At 37.4% G+C, this 18,227-nt stretch overlaps 1 protein-coding gene across 11 annotated transcripts in view; it reads left to right on the forward strand.

Annotated features, from left to right (window-relative positions):
- PSD3 (pleckstrin and Sec7 domain containing 3) overlaps positions 1 to 18,227 on the forward strand; it is a 528,631-nt gene that overhangs the window by 270,005 nt on the left and 240,399 nt on the right. For all 11 annotated transcript variants that reach the window (XM_057697902.1, XM_057697903.1, XM_057697905.1 and 8 more), the window contains one exon: positions 12,118 to 12,207. In XM_057697902.1, coding sequence (XP_057553885.1) covers positions 12,118 to 12,207 — 90 coding nt within the window. The remainder of the gene's footprint in view (positions 1 to 12,117; positions 12,208 to 18,227) is intronic.

The raw sequence follows: 18,227 nt of genomic DNA on the forward strand, positions 1-18,227 counted from the left end.
CAAGGGACTGTGAATAGCCTAAACAGATTTGAAAAACAAAGCAACAAAATTGGAGGATTCACACTTCCTGATTTCAAAACATATTAAAAATCTACAATAATCTGAAGAATGTGATACTGGCATAAAGACAGGCAAATAGACAAATGGAGTAGAGTACAGAGCCCCCAAATAAACTCTTGCATGTATGCTTTAACGATCTTCAGCAGGGGTGCTAAGACCACTCACTGGGGAAGGGACAGTCTCGTCAACGAGTGGTGCTGGAATAAAGGATATCCACAAGCAGAAGAGTGCAGTTGCTCTCTTATACCATATAAAAATTAACTCAAAGACCGAAATATAAAGCCTAAAACTACAAAACTCCTAGAAGAAAACATAGAGGAAAAACTTCATGACATTGGACTTGGCAGTGATTTCCTTGGATCTGATACCCAAAGCACGGTAGCAAAATTAAAAATAGACAAATGGGCTTACATCAAACTTACAAACTTTTGTATGTCAAAGCACACAGGCAAAGTGAAATGACAGCCTACAGAATGGGAGAAAGTATTTGCAAATCATATATCTGATGAGGAATTAATATCCAGAATATGTAATGAACTTCAAAAGCTCTACAACAACAGAAAAAGTCAAATAACCTAATTAAAAATAGGGCAAAGGATTTGAATTAGACATTTATCTGAAGATATTATACAAATAACCAAGAAACATATGAAAAGATGCTCAGCTTGCACTAATCATCAAATAAATGCCAATCAAAACTACCTCACACCCATTAGGATGGCTACTATTAAGAAAAAACAGAGAATAGCAAGTATGTGGAGAAATTGGAACCCTTGTACACTGTTGGTGGGATTGTGAAATAGTGCGACCCTATGGAAAACAGTATGGTGGTTCCTTAAAAAAATAGAAACACCACATGATGCCTACATCCTGTTTCTGGCTATATATCCAAAACATTTGAAAGCAGGATCTCAAGAAGATATTTGCACACCCATGTTAATAGCAGCACTTAAAATAGTCCAGAAGTGGAACACCCCAAATGTCCGTCAGTGGATGAATTGTTGAACAAAAATGTGGTATACATACGGTGAAGTATTCAGCCTTAAAAAAGGTAGAACTTCTGACGTATGCCACAACGTGGATAAACTTTGAGAACACTATGATTTCACTTTCATGAGTTACCTAAATATTCAGATTATTAGAACAGAAAGTAGAATGATGGTTACCAGAAGCCAGGGGGAGGGGGAAAAGGAGAGTTGTTTTTTAAATGAGGATAGAGTTTTAGATTTGCAAGATGAAGTAGTTCTGGAAATCTGTTTCATAAGAATGTGACTATACATAAGCCTACTGAACTGTGCGCATAAAAATCATTTGTTTTTGTAAATTGTTTATGTGTTTTTTAACCATAACAAAAAGAATGCAGAGGTGAAAACAGCTTTACGACAAAGCTGTAAGAATCGAGAGAGTATTATATTGACATCAAACCAAACATCTAGATCAATGCAATAGAATTAAAAGTTCAGAAGTAAACCCTTACATTTACAGTCTGTTGATTTTTGACAAGGATGCCGAGGCCATTCAGTGGAGAAAGAATATGGTGCTGGGACAGCTGGATAGCCACATGCAAAAGAATGAAGTTGGATTTGTCTTCCCTACCCTGTAAAAAATTAATGCAAAATGGATCAAATATATAAATGTAAGCACTAACAATATAAATTCTCTTAGAAAACATAGGAGTAAATCTTTGTGACCTTGAAATAGACAATAATTTGTTACATATGACACCAAAAGCAGAAGCAACAAAAGAAAAAATAAATTGAATATCATCTAGGTTAGAAACTTTCTCTGCTTCAAAGAACACCATCAAGTGAAAAGACAACTCACATAATAGGAGACAGTATTTGCAAAGTACATATATGATAAGGAGCTTGTATCCAGAATATATAAAGGACACTTACAACTCAACAGTAAAACACAAATAATAAGAAAAGGGCAAAGAATTCCAATAGGCGTTTCTCCAAAGAATATATACAAATGGCCCATAAGCAAATCAGAACCACAAGCTACCAGTTCACACCCCCTAGGTTGGCTAAAATAAACAGGACGCGTAAGTGTTGGTAAGGATGTAGAGAAACTGAAACTCTCATACACCTCTAGTGGGAACATAAACTGGTGCCACTAGTTCCTCAAATGATTAAACAGAGTTACCATATGACCCAGCAGTCCCACCCCTGAGTTACACACACGGGAGAAATGAAAACATGTCCACACAGGAACTTGTACACAAATATTTTTAGCTACGTTATAATAACCAAAATGTGGAAACAGTGAAGTATCTACCAACTTCTGAATGGATAAACACAATTTAATATACTCATATAATGGAATATTATTTGGCAATAAAAAGTTAAATACTAATTAATGCTACAATGCGGGTGAACCTTGAAAACGTTATACCTAAGTGAAAGAAGCCAGTCATAAAAGACCATGTTTTGTATGATTCCATTTATGTGAAATGTCCTGAGTAGGCAACTCCATAGAGTTTAGTAGGTAAAAAGTTTATTAGTGGTTGCCAGGAGATGAGTGGTGGGATGGGAGGGCAGATTTGGGGAGTGACTACTAGTGGATATGGGGCGGCTTTCTGGGAGTGATGAAAATGTCCAGAATTTAGATAGTGGTGATGGCCATACAACCTTATCAATATACTAAGAAGTATTAAATTGTATGGTTCAAAAGGGTGAATGTTATATGAATTATATTTCAATAAAGCTGGTATTTTTTCACAAGTTACAGTGAGTTGACACTCCATCATATTAAAAAAAAAACCCTTTTTTTTTGCTCCTGGTATCATAGTTTGCATACTTTTCCATAGCTTTATTTTTATTTGTGTAATATGTTTTTATATTTGGGAGTCTTCTATTGATATTGTTTTATTTGATACTTATTTTAACAAAAATTATGTAAATTGAAATGAAACTTTCAATTTCCTATGATTAAAAGGCTTCAGGTGTTTAAATATAAATCATTCTAAAAAAAGTTTTTATCATTATTAACAATGCAAAATTGATTAAAAACAGATGTTACATATATTTGAATTCACCAAATCACATACTAAGAAAACATTTTTTCTCCTTAACTGATGATTAAATTATGTTCTCTTTTAATTTTTTTAAAAGCAAAGAATTGGAACCACCTGGCTTGGAAAAGAATATTTTACCTAGTCATTACTCATTCATTTTCTTAAATCCTTGAAGCATATCCCAAAAAAGCCTTGCCAAGTCATAGCAAAATGACTATTGATTGTACTTGTTACTTTTTACCTTGGGGCACCTTGTTTGATCTGATACACTCGATAGGATTGGGAAAACTGAGATACTGTCTTCTTCAGTATAATCTAATAAAACAGTATTTTCCACTAAAGTTCTTTTCTGTGCTTTAAATACATTTTCATCAAAACTTAGGACTGAGGTGCAGTTTATTCAAATTGTAGGAAATATCTATCAAATATATTAATTGGCAAAGCCTATTCTCGTTAAAACATTCATCCAGTCTTTCATGTAAGTGTGACTCTTATGCCCTCTTTGCTGATGGTGGAAGCAAGGTTTTTAACAGAAGTCATTTATCACTTTTACTATAATTAATTAGCTAGCCTGCGTTGGACAGACTGTTTCATGTTGTAAGGCAGAAGGGCAATTGTGAAAGGGGAAATGGGAAGTGATTACTTTTAAGACACACAGATGAATCTGTTCTCAGGCACATCTGTATTTTTGAAGTTAAGTTCTGTATAAACACTCCCTTAAAACTACCTATGGTTTTGCATTCCTTTTATTTTTTATTTTTTATTTTTTTTAATTTATTTTTTTTGGGGGTACACCAGGTTCAATCATCTGTTTTTATACACATATCCCCGTATTCCCTCCCTTCCTTGACGCCCCCCCCTCAAGTCCCCCCACCCTCCCTGCCCCAGTCCTCTAAGGCATCTTCCATCCTCGAGTTGGACTCCCTTTGTTATACAACAACTTCCCACTGACTATTTTACAGTTGGTAGTATATATATGTCTGTGCTACTCTCTCGCTTCATCTCAGTTTCCCCTTCACCCCCCGCCCCCTCCCATACCTCGAGTTCTCCAGTCCATTCTCTGTATCTGCTTCCTTGTTCTTGTCACTGAGTTCATCAGTACCATTTTTAGATTCCGTATATGTGAGTTAGCATACAATATTTGTCTTTCTCTTTCTGACTTACTTCACTCTGTATGACAGATTGTAGTTCTATCCACCTCATTACATATAGCTCCATCTCATCCCTTTTTATAGCTGAGTAATATTCCATTGTATATATATGCCACATCTTCTGTATCCATTCATTTGTTGATGGGCATTTAGGTTGCTTCCATGTCCTGGCTATTGTGAATAGTGCTGCAATAAACATTATGGTACAAGTTTCTTTTGGGATTATGGTTTTCTTTGGGTATATGCCCAGGAGTGGGATGACTGGATCATATGGTAGTTCTATTTGTAGTTTTTGAAGGAACCTCCAAATTGTTTTCCATAGTGGCTGGACCAACTTACAGTCCCACCAACAGTGCAGGAGAGTTCCCTTTTCTCCACACTCTCTCCAACATTTGTTGTTTCCAGACTTTGTGATGATGGCCATTCTGATTGGTGTGAGGTGGTACCTCATTGTGGCTTTGATTTGCATTTCTCTGATGATGAGTGATGTTGAGCATCTTTTCATGTGTTTGTTGGCCATCTGTATGTCTTCTTTGGAGAAATGTCTATTTAGGTCTTCTGCCCATTTGTGGATTGGGTTATTTGCTTTTTTGGTATGAAGCTGCATGAGCTGCTTGTATATTTTGGAGGTTAATCCTTTCTCCGTTGTTTCATAGGCAATTATTTTTTCCCATTCTGAGGGTTGCCTTGTAGTCTTGTTTATGGTTTCTTTTGCTGTGCAAAAGCTTTTAAGTTTCATGAGGTCCCATTCGTTTATTCTTGATTTTATTTCCATGATTGTAGGAGGTGGGTCAAAAAGGATCTTGCTTTGATGGATGTCATAGAGTGTTCTGCCTATGTTTTCCTCTAGGAGTTTTATAGTGTCTGGCCTTACATGTAGGTCTTTAATCCATTTGGAGTTTGTTTTTGTGTATGGTGTTAGGAAGTGTTCTAATTTCATTCTTTTACATGTTGCTGTCCAATTTTCCCAGCACCACTTATTGAAGAGGCTGTCTTTTTTCCATTGTATACTCGTGCCTCCTTCATCAAAGATAAGGTGCCCATATGTGTTTGGGCTTACTTCTGAGTTCTCTATTCTATTCCATTGATCGTCCTTTCTATTTTTGTGCCAGTACCATACTGTCTTGATCACTATGGCCTTGTAGTATAGTTTGAAGTCAGGAAGCCTGATTCCACCAACTCCATTTTTCCTTCTCAAGATTGCTTTGGCTATTCGGGGTCTTTTGCGTTTCCATACAAATCGTAAGATTTCTTGCTCTAGTTCTGTGAAAAATGCCATTGGTAATTTGATCGGGATTGCGTTGAATCTGTAAATTGCTTTGGGTAGTACAGACATTTTCACGATGTTGATTCTTCCAATCCAGGAACATGGTATGTCCCTCCATCTGTTTGTGTCGTCTTTGATTTCTTTCATCAATGTCTTAAAGTTTTCTGCATACAGATCTTTTGCCTCCTTAGGCAGGTTTATTCCTAGGTATTTTATTCTTTCTGTTGCAATGGTGAATGGGAGAGTTTCCTTAATTTCTCTTTCTGCTCTTCCGTTGTTAGTGTATAGGAATGCAAGAGATTTCTGGGCATTAATTTTGTATCCTGCTACTTTACTAAACTCATCAATTAGTGCTAGCAGTTTTCTGGTAGAGTCTTTAGGGTTTTCTATATATAATATCATGTCATCTGCAAAGAGTGACAATTTTACTTCTTCTTTTCCAATTTGGACTCCTTTTATTTCTTTTTCTTCTCTGATGGCTGTGGCTAAAACGTCCAAAACTATGTTGAATAATAGTGGAGAGAGTGGACACCCTTGTCTTGTTCCTGTTCTTAGAGGGAATTCTTCCAGTTTTTCCGCATTGAGAACGATGTTGGCTTTTGGTTTTTCATATATGGCTTTGATTATGTTGAGGTAATTTCCTTCTATGCCCATTTTCTGGAGAGCTTTTATCATAAATGGATGTTGAACTTTGTCAAAAGCTTTTTCTGCATCTATTGAAATGATCATATGGTTTTTATCCTTCAATTTGTTGATACGATGTATCACGTTGATTGATTTGCATATATTGAAGAATCCTTGCATCCCAGGGATAAACCCCACTTGATCATGGTGTATGATTTTTTTAATGTGCTGTTGGAGTCTGTTAGCTAGTATTTTGTTGAGGATTTTTGCATCTATATTCATCAGTGATATTGGTCTGTAGTTTTCTTTTTTTGTGACATCTGTGCCTGGTTTTGGTATCAGGGTGATGGTAGCCTCGTAGAATGAGTTTGGGAGTGCTCTGCCTTCTGCAATATTTTGGAAGAGTTTGAGAAGGATAGGTGTTAGCTCTTCTCGAAATGTTTGATAGAATTCACCCGTGAACCCATCTGGTCCTGGGCTTTTGTGTGTTGGGAGATTTTTAATCACTGACTCAATTTCCGTACTTGTGATTGGTCTGTTCATGGTTTCTATTTCTTCCTGGTTCAGTCTTGGAAGATTGTATTTTTCTAAGAATGGATCCATTTCTTCCAGGTTATCCAATTGATTGGCATATAGTTGCTTGTAGTAGTCTCTCATGATGTTTTGTATTTCTGAGGTGTCCGTTGTGACTTCTCCTTTTTCATTTCTAATTCTGTTGATTTGCATCTTCTCCCTTTTTTTCTTGATGAGATAAACCATTAGGTTTATCAATTTTGTTAATCTTCTCAAAGAACCAGCTTTTAGTTTTATTTATTTTTCTTATGGTTTCTTTCCTTTCTTTTTCATTTATTTCTGCTCTGATCTTTATGATTTCTTTCCTTCTGCTCACTTTGAGGTTTCTTTGTTCTTCTTTCTCTAGTTGTTTGAGGTGTAAGGTTAGGTTGTTTATTTGATCATTTTCTTGTTTCTTAAGGTAGGACTGTATTGCTATACACTTCCCTCTTAGAACTGCTTTTGCTGCGTCCCATAGGTTTTGGGTTGTTCTGTTTTCGTTGTCATTTGTTTCTAGATATTTTTTGATTTCCTCTTTGATTTCTGTAGTGATTCCTTGGTTGTTTAGGAGTGAATTGTTTAGCCTCCATGTGTTTGTATTTTTTGCAGTTTTTTTCCTGTAATTGATATCTAGTCTCATGGCGTTGTGGTCTGAGAAGATGCTTGATATGATTTCAATTTTCTTGAATTTGCTGAGGTTTGATTTGTGACCCAAGATGTGATCTATCCTGGAAAATGTTCCGTGTGCACTTGAGAAGAAAGTGTATTCTGTCGTTTTTGGATGGAATGTCCTATAAATATCAATGAAGTCGAGATGGTCTAATGTGTCATTTAAAGCTTGTGTGTCTTTATTGATTTTCTGTTTGGATGATCTGTCCATTGATGTAAGTGGGGTGTTCAAGTCTCCCACTATTATTGTGTTTCTGTCGATGTCCCCTTTTAGAGCTGTTAGCATTTGCCTTATGTATTGAGGTGCTCCTATATTGGGGGCATAGATATTTACCATTGTGATATGTTCTTCTTGGATGGATCCCTTGATCATTATGTAGTGCCCTTCCTTGTCTCTTTTAATAGTCTTTACTTTCAAGTCTAATTTGTCTGATATGAGTATTGCTACTCCAGCTTTCTTTTGACTTCCATTTGCATGGAATATCTTTTTCCATCCCTTCACTTTCAGTCTATATGTATCCCTTGGTCTGAAGTGGGTTTCTTGTAGGCAGCATATAGAAGGGTCTTGTTTTTGTATCCATTCAGCCAGTCTGTGTCTTTTGGTTGGAGCATTTAATCCATTTACATTTAAAGTGATTATTGACATGTGTGTTCCAATGACCATTTTCTTAATTGTTTTGGGTTTGTATTTGTAGGTGTTTTCCTTTTCTTGTGTTTCCTACTTAGAGAAGTTCCTTTAGCACTTGTTGTAAGGCTGGTTTGGTGGTGCTGAATTCTCTTAACTTTTGCTTGTCTGGAAAGCTTTTGATTTCTCCCTCGAATCTGAATGAAATTCTTGCTGGGTAGAGTATTCTTGGCTGTAGGTTTCTCTCTTTCAGGACTTTCAGTATATCCTGCCATTCCCTTCTGGCCTGCAGAGTTTCTGTAGAAAGGTCAGCTGTTATCCTGATGGGTTTTCCCTTATATGTTATTTGTTGCTTTTCTCTTGCTGCTTTTAATATTTTTTCTTTGTGTTTAATTGTCATTAGTTTGATTAATATGTGTCTTGGTGTATTTCTCCTTGGGTTTATTCTGTATGGGACTCTCTGTGCTTCTTGGACTTGGTGAATTATTTCCTTTCCCATGTTGGGGAAGTTTTCCACTAGAACCTCTTCAAATATTTTCTCAGACCCTTTCTTGTTTTCTTCTTCTTCTGGGATGCCTATAATTCGAATGTTGGTATGCTTAAGGTTATCACTGAGGTCTCTGAGGCTGTCTTCTAGTCTTTTTATTCTTTTTTCTTTTTCCTGCTCTGTGGCAGTTATTTCCCCGATTCTATCTTCCAACTCACTTATTCGTTCTTCTGCCTCAGTCATTCTGCTGGTTATAGCATCTAGAGTATTTTTAATTTCAGTTATTTTGTTATCCATTGCGGTTTGTTTTTCTGAGTTCTTATGAACTGTTTCTTGTACTTTCTCTATTTTGTTATCGAGATTTTGTATCATTTTGACTATCATTACTCTAAATTCTTTTTCAGGCATTTTTCCTATTTCCTCCTCATTTATTTGGTCTTGTGGGTTTTTTTCCTGCTCCTTTGCCTGCATGGGGTTTCTTTGTTTCCTCATGGTTGTCCACGCTTTTGGGGTTGCTTGTCCTGGCGATAGAGGTGTTTATAGAAGACTGTCCAAGCCTCAGACTAATGTCCAAGTATTGGATTAAATGAATATTAAGTCTAGGAAACACATACACGTATAAGACACACAATTACTGAATCCGTTAGGACATAAGGCTCTAGAAAGACCTGACAGAACCCCAGTGTGCTATCAGATATTCAAAGGGAAACCCAGCAGAAATTGACAACTGAAACAGAACAAATCAGAGACAAAAGCAAAAGCAAACAAACAACAAATAACACCCTACACATACAAACTTCAATCCAGGGAGATTTTGTAAGCTAGGATCAAAATAGAAAAGAGCTGGCGTACCACCAGAGAGAATGGAGATTCTCAGAATGTAATTAGACAACTGTACTAAGAACTAAGATAAAGACAAAAGCCTAATATTAAATCTGGAGAATAGAGCAAGGAGTCTGAGCAGACCGATAGTGTTGCTTATAAGTATGTTAAGATAAAATACACTTAAAATGGCTGGAAGAAAGGGGAACAGAAGAGCGTAATGTGGTTGGAAATATGCAAAGAAAAAGAAAGGAATAGAAGTGTATAAAAGAAAGGGATGAAAGGAAAGTATGAAAGATATTTTGTCCATACTACCAAAAACTTAGCTAGATATAGAAGTATATAAAAAGGCAAAAAAAAAAAAAGAATAAAAAATATCATTAAAAAATTATGTTATAAAACTTGTAGATCCCTTAGGGCTAAGATCGTATTTAATAAATCAAAAAAAACAAAAAAAAAAGAGAGAGAGAGAGAAAGAAAAAAAGAAAAAAAAAAATCCAGAACTGATCCCAGAATGGACCAGTTCAATAGGTATTGATACTACAATTTTCTTTCCTTAGCGTCTCAGGTGTAAGTGTCCTTCTCCTTGCCTTGGGTTTTTTGCATTATTCTGTGACCAGCAGAGGTTCCTTTATTGTTCGTCTGTAAGCGTCGGTGTATGGGGAGGGAGAGGATACAATAGTGGTTCCTCCTCCTGGGAGTGAGTGAGCAGTGGCGCAGTGTTGTTTCAGTCAGGCTTGGAGGTGCCTGTTGCAGAGGGCGCTGGTGGCTCAGGCGTAAACAGAAAGTCTTAGAGTTGGGCCTCTCTCGGGGTTTTTTTCTTATTGATGCTGTTGTGTTTTTTTTTTTTTTTCTCTCGGCAGCCTCCCTGCTGCTGGCGTTGCAAGGAGTTTTAATCTAGCCCCGCCCGAGCACCTGAGGGTGCTTGTTATCCCTGAGTGCCTTAGGTGGCCCGCAGGGCGTCTCTCCACTGCCTGTTGCAGAGGCACCGAAAGAGAGGGAGAGTCTACGCGCGCGGCTCCTCCCCGCTGCCCGTGAGCCTGCAGCCTCCAGCCGCCATCATGGCCGGGCAGCTCTCAGGGACGGGCACTCCTCTCCGCGGACCTCCTCCCTCCTGTCCTCTCCGTCCGTCACCCTACCGGCAACAATGTTTCTCACCCTGAACCAGCTCTCCGGTTCCCACGCTCCCGCTCCCGGACCCTCAGTTCAGCCGCGGATCGATGTCTCGGTCCGGGAACGCTGAGCTGCACTGCGGACCCTCCGTATGTTTCTCACTCCCTCCCGTCTGCCACAGCTCCGCCGCTTCACCCTCTTTGAGCCCTCGTAGATGCCTCCCTACCGGCTATGTCGGGCTCCCCGCAGCCCTTTCTGGTGTCCGAGGCCGTCTGCTGGTGTTCAGCCGGTTCTCTGTGGGAATGACTGCGTCCTTCCATGCATTCCCAATGCATCTGTGGAGAGGGATGCACTCCTCGTCTCTCTACTTCGCCGCCATCTTTTCTCCTGCATTCCTTTTAAAGTCTTTGTCTCCAGGAATATTCTGGACCAACTTGAAGACTACTGTTGTACCCTACTCTTAGTCTTTTATGAATAAAATAATCTTGCTGAGCATACATTTTATTTGTATGTGTATTGTGTGTAGGGATGTTACCATGTTGGTGCACTTCGTGTTCACTTGGACCATGCTTGCCAGAGGCTCCCTGCCTGTGCACTTGTGTTCTGTCAGTACATCCCTCTCCTGCACGAATGACAGGTGTCTGCTGGTGTCCAGATTCAACCTCAGAATCCTTCACAACTGGCAGCTTCTACAAGTTGATTGGAGCGGGCATGGGAGGCGATTCTTTGTTATAACAGTTTTGTTAGTTTTCTCAGTCAGCATATTTGTATCTTTTCTCTTTTTACAGTTCAGATTTTCTAATTTTTGTTTATTAATGAGGTTTTCTTTGGTTAAACTTATTATCCTTAAGTCAGATTGGAAATGTGTTTGGAGACAATTCTCCATGGGTCTCTTGCTTTTCTTACATTTTGTGAACTCAAGTTTGGTTGCCTTTGTTTTGGTCTATCTTTTCAGTGTTATTTCTGTAGTGAGCAGCATTGGAACACTTAGTGATTCCCAGAGCAATGATTAGATTTGCGTAAGGCCTTGGAAGATAAGAGCTGGTTTCTCTCTTTAGAGTGAAGGGGTAGGTATGCTTCCTGCCCCACTGCAAAGATTCAGGTTCCCAAATCTCAGGGCTCCTACTGTGTGTTCAGCTGTCAGCTGACCTCACTTAAGTTGCTCTGTGAGAATTGCTGTGATAAATTCCTGTGGTCCTGCTTCTGCCTGCATTCAGCAGATTGTGATAGACTGACTAGTTAGCCTGCAGATTGTGGTAGACTGACTGGTTAGCTTGCAGATTGTGAAAGAATGACTAGTTAGCTTGAAGTAGCTGAAATCTCAGGTCCTGCATCATCCTTAGCAATAGGCAGGAAATTCAAATAAAGAAGCAAATAAATAATGTCATCGTTCAGCTCAGAAATGATATTTTATTCATGTTTTTCCTTTGAAAACTACATTATATATTATTTTTATAAATGTAGCGTAGGTTTTTCAGATTTTTTCTTAGGCTAAAATAATGTTTTGACATAATTTTGCTGTCATATTTAATGACAGTTTTAAAAGCATGATAAACCAGCCGTGTTTTCATATGCGTATGAACTTGTATGCATATATGTATATATACACATATATCGTGTGTTCAGTTTTGAAAAACCAAATCAGTGTTGCTTTGCTTAATCACATTTTCAAGAAATAACCTTAATTTCACGTATGTCGTTATGATGTTTTATTTGCCTCTCTTCCAGAATATTGGAAAGAAGATGACCTGCCAAGAGTTCATTGCCAACCTCCAAGGGGTGGATGAGGGCGGTGATTTCTCCAAGGATCTACTGAAAGTAAGCATGGAAATACTGGTATTTATTTATCAAAGCATAGTTGATTTACAATAGTATATTAGTTTCAGGCATACAACATAATGATTCAATATTTTTTAGATTATACTTCATTTAAAGTTATTGTAAAGTGTTGGCTATATTCCCTTTGCTGTACAATATATTCTTGTAACTTATTTTTTTATACTTAATAATTTGTACCTCTTAATCCCCTACCCTGAAATACTGGTTTTTAAAATATGCTTATATTTTCTACTTACCTTTTAATCTAAAATAGGCTAAGATCACTTAAGTATTTTGTTTTTTTCTTTTAGTTTTAGTGGTGATGTTTTTGTTGGGCATTGTCCTTAATGTGTCAGACTGCAAAGTACCCTTTGATTAATAATTCCTAAAAGTTCACATTGTAATTGATAATACTGAGATAATAAGTAGATTTGGAATAACTGGTGATACGAATAGTGGGCATTTTTTGATTTACTTGACTGTCAGAACTTGAGAAAGATCACAAGGGTATATTCACTATAGAAGCAAAAAAGCGTTTGCAGACACTAAAGGAAGCAGTTCTGACTATTCAGCCCCTAGTCAGAAAACCACTCGGGTCATCTTTGGAGAGAGAGTAAATTAAATCTAAGTAAATGTAGAATGTGTGAATTATTTGCACTCAGCTTTATTATTGATAACAATTAGCATCTTTTCCCTCTAGTCAAATTGTTTTCTAGGAGACAGCAAAATAAACTTTGGAATTCATAACATCTTGCAGCAGTATAAATGAGATGTGCATTTGATCAAATACAAAATAGTGATTGATAATGAATGTGAATATTTTAGAAGTTCAGGATAAGATGTGTATGTTGAAAATGTGATTTTTACAGATTTCTATTTGATTCTAACTTTCTTTTTAAAAATTTTGTACACGTATATTTCTTTGGGAATCAGTTCCTTTGACTGAATTTGCTAAGAAGGGCAACAGTTTTGAATCGTGGTATAATATGGAAATGTACCGGTTGAAAGATAAATTCTTTATTATTTTTTTGGTGACTTTTAAACTACATAATATATAGAGTTCTGCCAGATTTGGAAAGACATATATACTCTGAAAAATGAAAGAAGGTGTAAAAATGGTATTATGAGATTCCAAGTCTTACTGGCTTTAATTGCAGCCCATTAAAAAATTATATTATGAAAGAAGCAGGAAGAAATCTATCTTCAGCTTACTATATAAGGAAGGTATTTTTAAAGTCCTTTCTTTATAGAACAAATGCTGCTATTTCTGAAGCTACAATTCCAGATGGGAACTGGAAGTAAACGGTGTTGGACTGTGACTGGATGAATGTGTTCCGCGCACCCATGGGAGTCAGACACATGTTAATAGGTCTTTCTTCAGTCTGGTGGTCTTAGTGTGGAAAGTAACAGTCTTTTCAGGAGAGGACTTGTGAGGCTTTCAGCAAGTTATGTCAGAAATGAAAATTGACAGGTAGGATTTTTACAGTGAAGCTCTTAGACTTTTGTGGTAGGTGTAGGGAGTGTGCATGACTGTGGGTACATTAGTGGGCAGGTTTAGAGCATGTTCGAGGGAGCTTTCTGAGCCAAGTGTAGTTAATCTACAGTCCAGTGGCCACCATTCACCTTGGGTAAACATATGTTCTTTGATTTACTCTGCCAAGAATTTGCTGGATGATTTGTTGCAGTTGTACAATTGAGATCATGTTTGCAAATCTCAGGGGGAGAAGTCTGTGTTATACTGTTCTTTATTTACTGTGGGAAGATGACAGTGAAATGACACTGAAAATGACAGTGGCATTTAGCATGGAAATTGTCAAGTAAAATATTGATTCCCTTTCATAACAAACCCCAGCCACTCACCCACCCAAGAGGGGAGTTTTCCATTTCAGTAGGAATCTGGATTTTATTGCACATTTCCACAAGAAAAGGTTGTCTTCATACTGTTTCATTTCACTTTTCTATGTGGCCAGCCTTTCCCTCCCTTTCTGCCTCCTCCTTTCTTCCTCTCTGTTTCTCTGTACTTCTCTCTTTTCCTTTCTCCTTTGTTTTCTGTCTCTTTCTTATCTTTCTTTTGAGGGATAATGTTATATACTTGCCACACAGACAGATACATATGCACAGATAAACACAAAACACGTTTAGTATCATCTCTTCAATAAGTGGTGCTGGGAAAACTGGACAACTAGATGTAAAAGAATGAAAGTAGAACATTCTCTAACACCACATACAAAAATAAACTCAGGATGGATTAAAGACCTAAATGTGAGACTGGATACTATAAAACTCCTAGAGGAAAACCGAGGCAGAATACTCTTTGACATAAATTGTAACAATATTTTTGGGGGTCTGTCTTCTAAAGTAAAGTAAATAAAAGCAAAAATAAACAAATGGGACCTTTAAACTTAAACGCTTTTGCATGGCAAAGGAAACAAATTGAGAAAGTGAAAAGACAGTCTGCTGAATGGGAGAAAATAAAAATATTTGCAAATAATATGACCAATATCGGGTTAATACCCAACATATATAAACAGTTCATATAACTCAACATCAAAAAAACCTAGCAAGCTGATTAAAAAGAAAATGGATGGAAGACCTGAATAGATATTTTTCCAAAGAGGACATGCAGATGGCCAATAGGTACATGAAAAGATGCTCAATATCACTAATTATCAGTGAAAGGCAAATCAAAACCACAATGAGATAACACCTCACACCTGTCAGAATGGCTGTTGTCAAAAAAAAAAAAAACCGAAAACCAAATAACAAATGTTGGCAAGTGTGTGAAGAAAAGGGAACCCTTGTACACTGTTGATGGGAATGTAAATTGGTGCAGCCCCTGTGGAAAACAGTGTGGAGGTTCCTCAGAAAACTAAAATGAGAACTACCATATGATCTAGTACATCCACTCCTGAGTATATATTCAAAAAAAAAAAAAAAAAAACACCAAAAACACTACTTTGAAAAGATACATGCTCCTCACTGTTCATAGCAGATTATTTACAGTGGGCAAGATATGGAAGCAACTTGTATCCATCAACAGATGAATAGATAAAAAATACTACTCAGCCATAAAAAAGAATGAAATTATGCCATTTGCAGCAGCATGAATGGACTTGGAGAGCATTACAGTAAGTGAATAAAGTCAGACAGAGAAAGACAAATCCAAACACTGTATGATATCACTTATGTATGGAATCTAAGAAATACAACAAAGTAGTGAAAAAAGCAAAAAAGAAGTGGACTCACAGATACAGGCAACAAATGAGTAGTTACTAGTCAGGGGTGGGGGTGGCATTGTAGGTGTGGGGAGGTGGGAGGCACAAACTATCGGGTGTAGGAAAGGTGCGAAGATGTATTATACAACACAGGGAATATAGCCAATATTTGGTAGTAACTGTGAATGGAAAATAACCTTAAACTTGTATAAAAATTTTTTTTAGAAAGTTAAAAAAATTATTACATATTCTATTAGTTAGAAATTCCAATAAATGTTCTTATCCAGATGTGCTTGTTTTCCCTTGCTTTTCCTCAAAACAGAATTTAGATGTGGTTCTTTTAAAAGAAGTTTCTGAAAATGCATGTTACTGTATCCAGTACTTAGCATGTGTCTTTGGCTGAAAGCATTGTGTGTTTTGTTTTAAATACAGCTTTCTTGTTTGGTGTTCTTAGCGAACAGTAACTTGTGAAAATGATGGAGAATTTAGCCAGGAGGGCAGCATTTAGACAAACAGACGCTAAGGATCAACAGAGGAAAACACATTTTAAATAAAGATTAACATATCTTGTTGGAAAAAGGAGGAAACATAATTAGGAAATATAAAAATTATACTATGCAGGTTCATAACCGTTAGGCTTTTTATTCAACTACAGTTGCATATAGGGGTAAGCCAAAAAAAAAAAAAAAAAGATTAAAGATTAAACCATTAAAGATGGTTTAATCAGCCATTAAAGATTTAAACAATTTTTTAAAAGCTCCAACTCCGGAAAGTACCTTTTTGCACAGAGTGACAACAAGGGCTATAGGCTTTCTCTTAAAAAGAGAGAGCAAAGCCAGCTCAGCTTTCAGGGTTTGTTCCATCAACCTGTCTAATTTGGCCCTTTCAGCCAGGGAAAAGATAAAAAATTCAACACTGACAATTGCCCTGCTTTTCTTTCTACCAAAAGGCTGACCTTAAGCAACACTTCTCCCCCATTTTTCTCTCTCCTCTTTCATCTTTGCTTCCAGTATTATCAAATGAGGCCATGTATAAATGGGGAAATCTGAATACCATCAGGGTTTTCAGTGTCAGTATTCTGGTTGTGATATTTATACTCTAGTTTTGCAAATATTACCATTGGAGGAAACTTGGTAAAAGGTATAAGAAATCTGTTATTTCTTATAACTGCATGTGAATCCACAATTATTTCAATAAAACTTCCAGTGAGAAGGAAGTTCCGTTTCTCTCCATTCAGCCAGAGATTTAGGCATCATATAATAATAATGAGTTTAATGAAGTTTTGCTGCTTTTTCAAACTGTACTACTCTTTCATTATTCTTTCACAGCAGTGAATATCATGATTCTTAAGCTTAGCTATAACGGTGTAGCCGCAGTAAAAACAATGGTTTTAAGAAAAAAGCAATGGGAATTATTTTGAAGAGTTGAAAGCCAGAGAGTCACATGAATCCATTTAAAAAAATTATTATTATTACTCTGGGATCTGTGGAGAATTGTTTGGAAGGAAGTGGGAGTAAAAATGGGGAAGATGGTGAAGAAATGGTTGCAGTTGTCCACGGGAGAAGGGATGGCGGCTTGGATGTGGGTGGGGACAGTAATAAGGGAATGATTTTAAATTGTTTTGAGAGATTATTAACATTTCTGTTGCTAATTTATTTTCCAAATTGCCCCTCTGTCCCTTCCTATATCACCTGTGTTCTAAACTGCATGAAATGGAAGAACAATAAAAAGTAGGAAACCCCTGAGTGCTTCTTCCGAGTTAACGCTTGGTCTTTGTGCTGCTTTGTGCCTCTGTGCAGTCCCCAGCCTGGCCGTGCAGCCTTTTCAGTTTCCTCGTGTGTAATGTGGGTGGTAATGCCTTCCTCCAAGAGTGGTTATGAGGATTGGTAAATGCATCCCCATGTTGTCACATGGCTCTCGTGTCTGACAGGGTTGTGGGAGTCCTGGGCTCCACGCCTGTCCTCTTGTTATTGCTGCTGAGTGATGGCACCTCAGTTTCTTGGTTGTAAAATGAGATATGTGGGCTGTGCCCATAATTTTCAGGTTGTCAGTTCAGGCTCCTGTAGCCCACAGTATCTGGGGCCCCCTTGCCCTGTCCCCACCCCCCACTGGGACCAGAACTTCTTGCTGTTTTCTTGTTGTGCTCAAACTTACTCATGCAGGATGTCTTTTGAGTAAAATATTTTGTGGCGAAGAGTAGGCTGGAAGAAACTCTATACATGGTCTTTATGGATCCTTTCAGTCTAAGTATTAGGAGTGTTCTTAATGTCATTTTTTTCTTTGTAAACTCAAATCTCATCTCTCAAGTTTTAACTTTTATGTTGTATTTATTGGTTTAGACAAAGAAGTATGTATTTAATAGTGAAAGTTCAGATTTAAATCCAAGAAAATTACCTATGCTGTGTCAGCGTTCTCAAATGATTATTCCTAAAGAATTATATGAGAGGAAGAAACAGGCAACAGTCTGAAAAAAGTCTGAATTTTTTATAAATGAAAAGCCTGAAGTGAATTCTCAAAAATACTTGATCTGAGTTATATTTGGAGTTTGCAGTTGAAAATAGGAACTGAGGGGTGGTATTTAAGTGTAGCTAAAAAAAGAGCATCCACTGTTGCCTGGAGCAGGTGAGCTCTCTCCAAGAGAAGGTCCTGGAAGCCCGGTGGCAACGGTCTGTGTGGAGGAAACGGGCTTGGGTGCTTATCCTGGTACAAGCAGGAGAGCCTTTTAAGAGCAAAGCTATGTTAGCAAGCTTTTTAAGAGAAAAGCTTTAAAGGTTCTGCCTTAAAATACGGAACGTAGCTTTGTTC

This window comes from Hippopotamus amphibius, chromosome 10 (genome assembly GCF_030028045.1).
Source record: "Hippopotamus amphibius kiboko isolate mHipAmp2 chromosome 10, mHipAmp2.hap2, whole genome shotgun sequence".
In the NCBI taxonomy this organism is placed as follows: Eukaryota; Metazoa; Chordata; class Mammalia; order Artiodactyla; family Hippopotamidae; genus Hippopotamus; species Hippopotamus amphibius.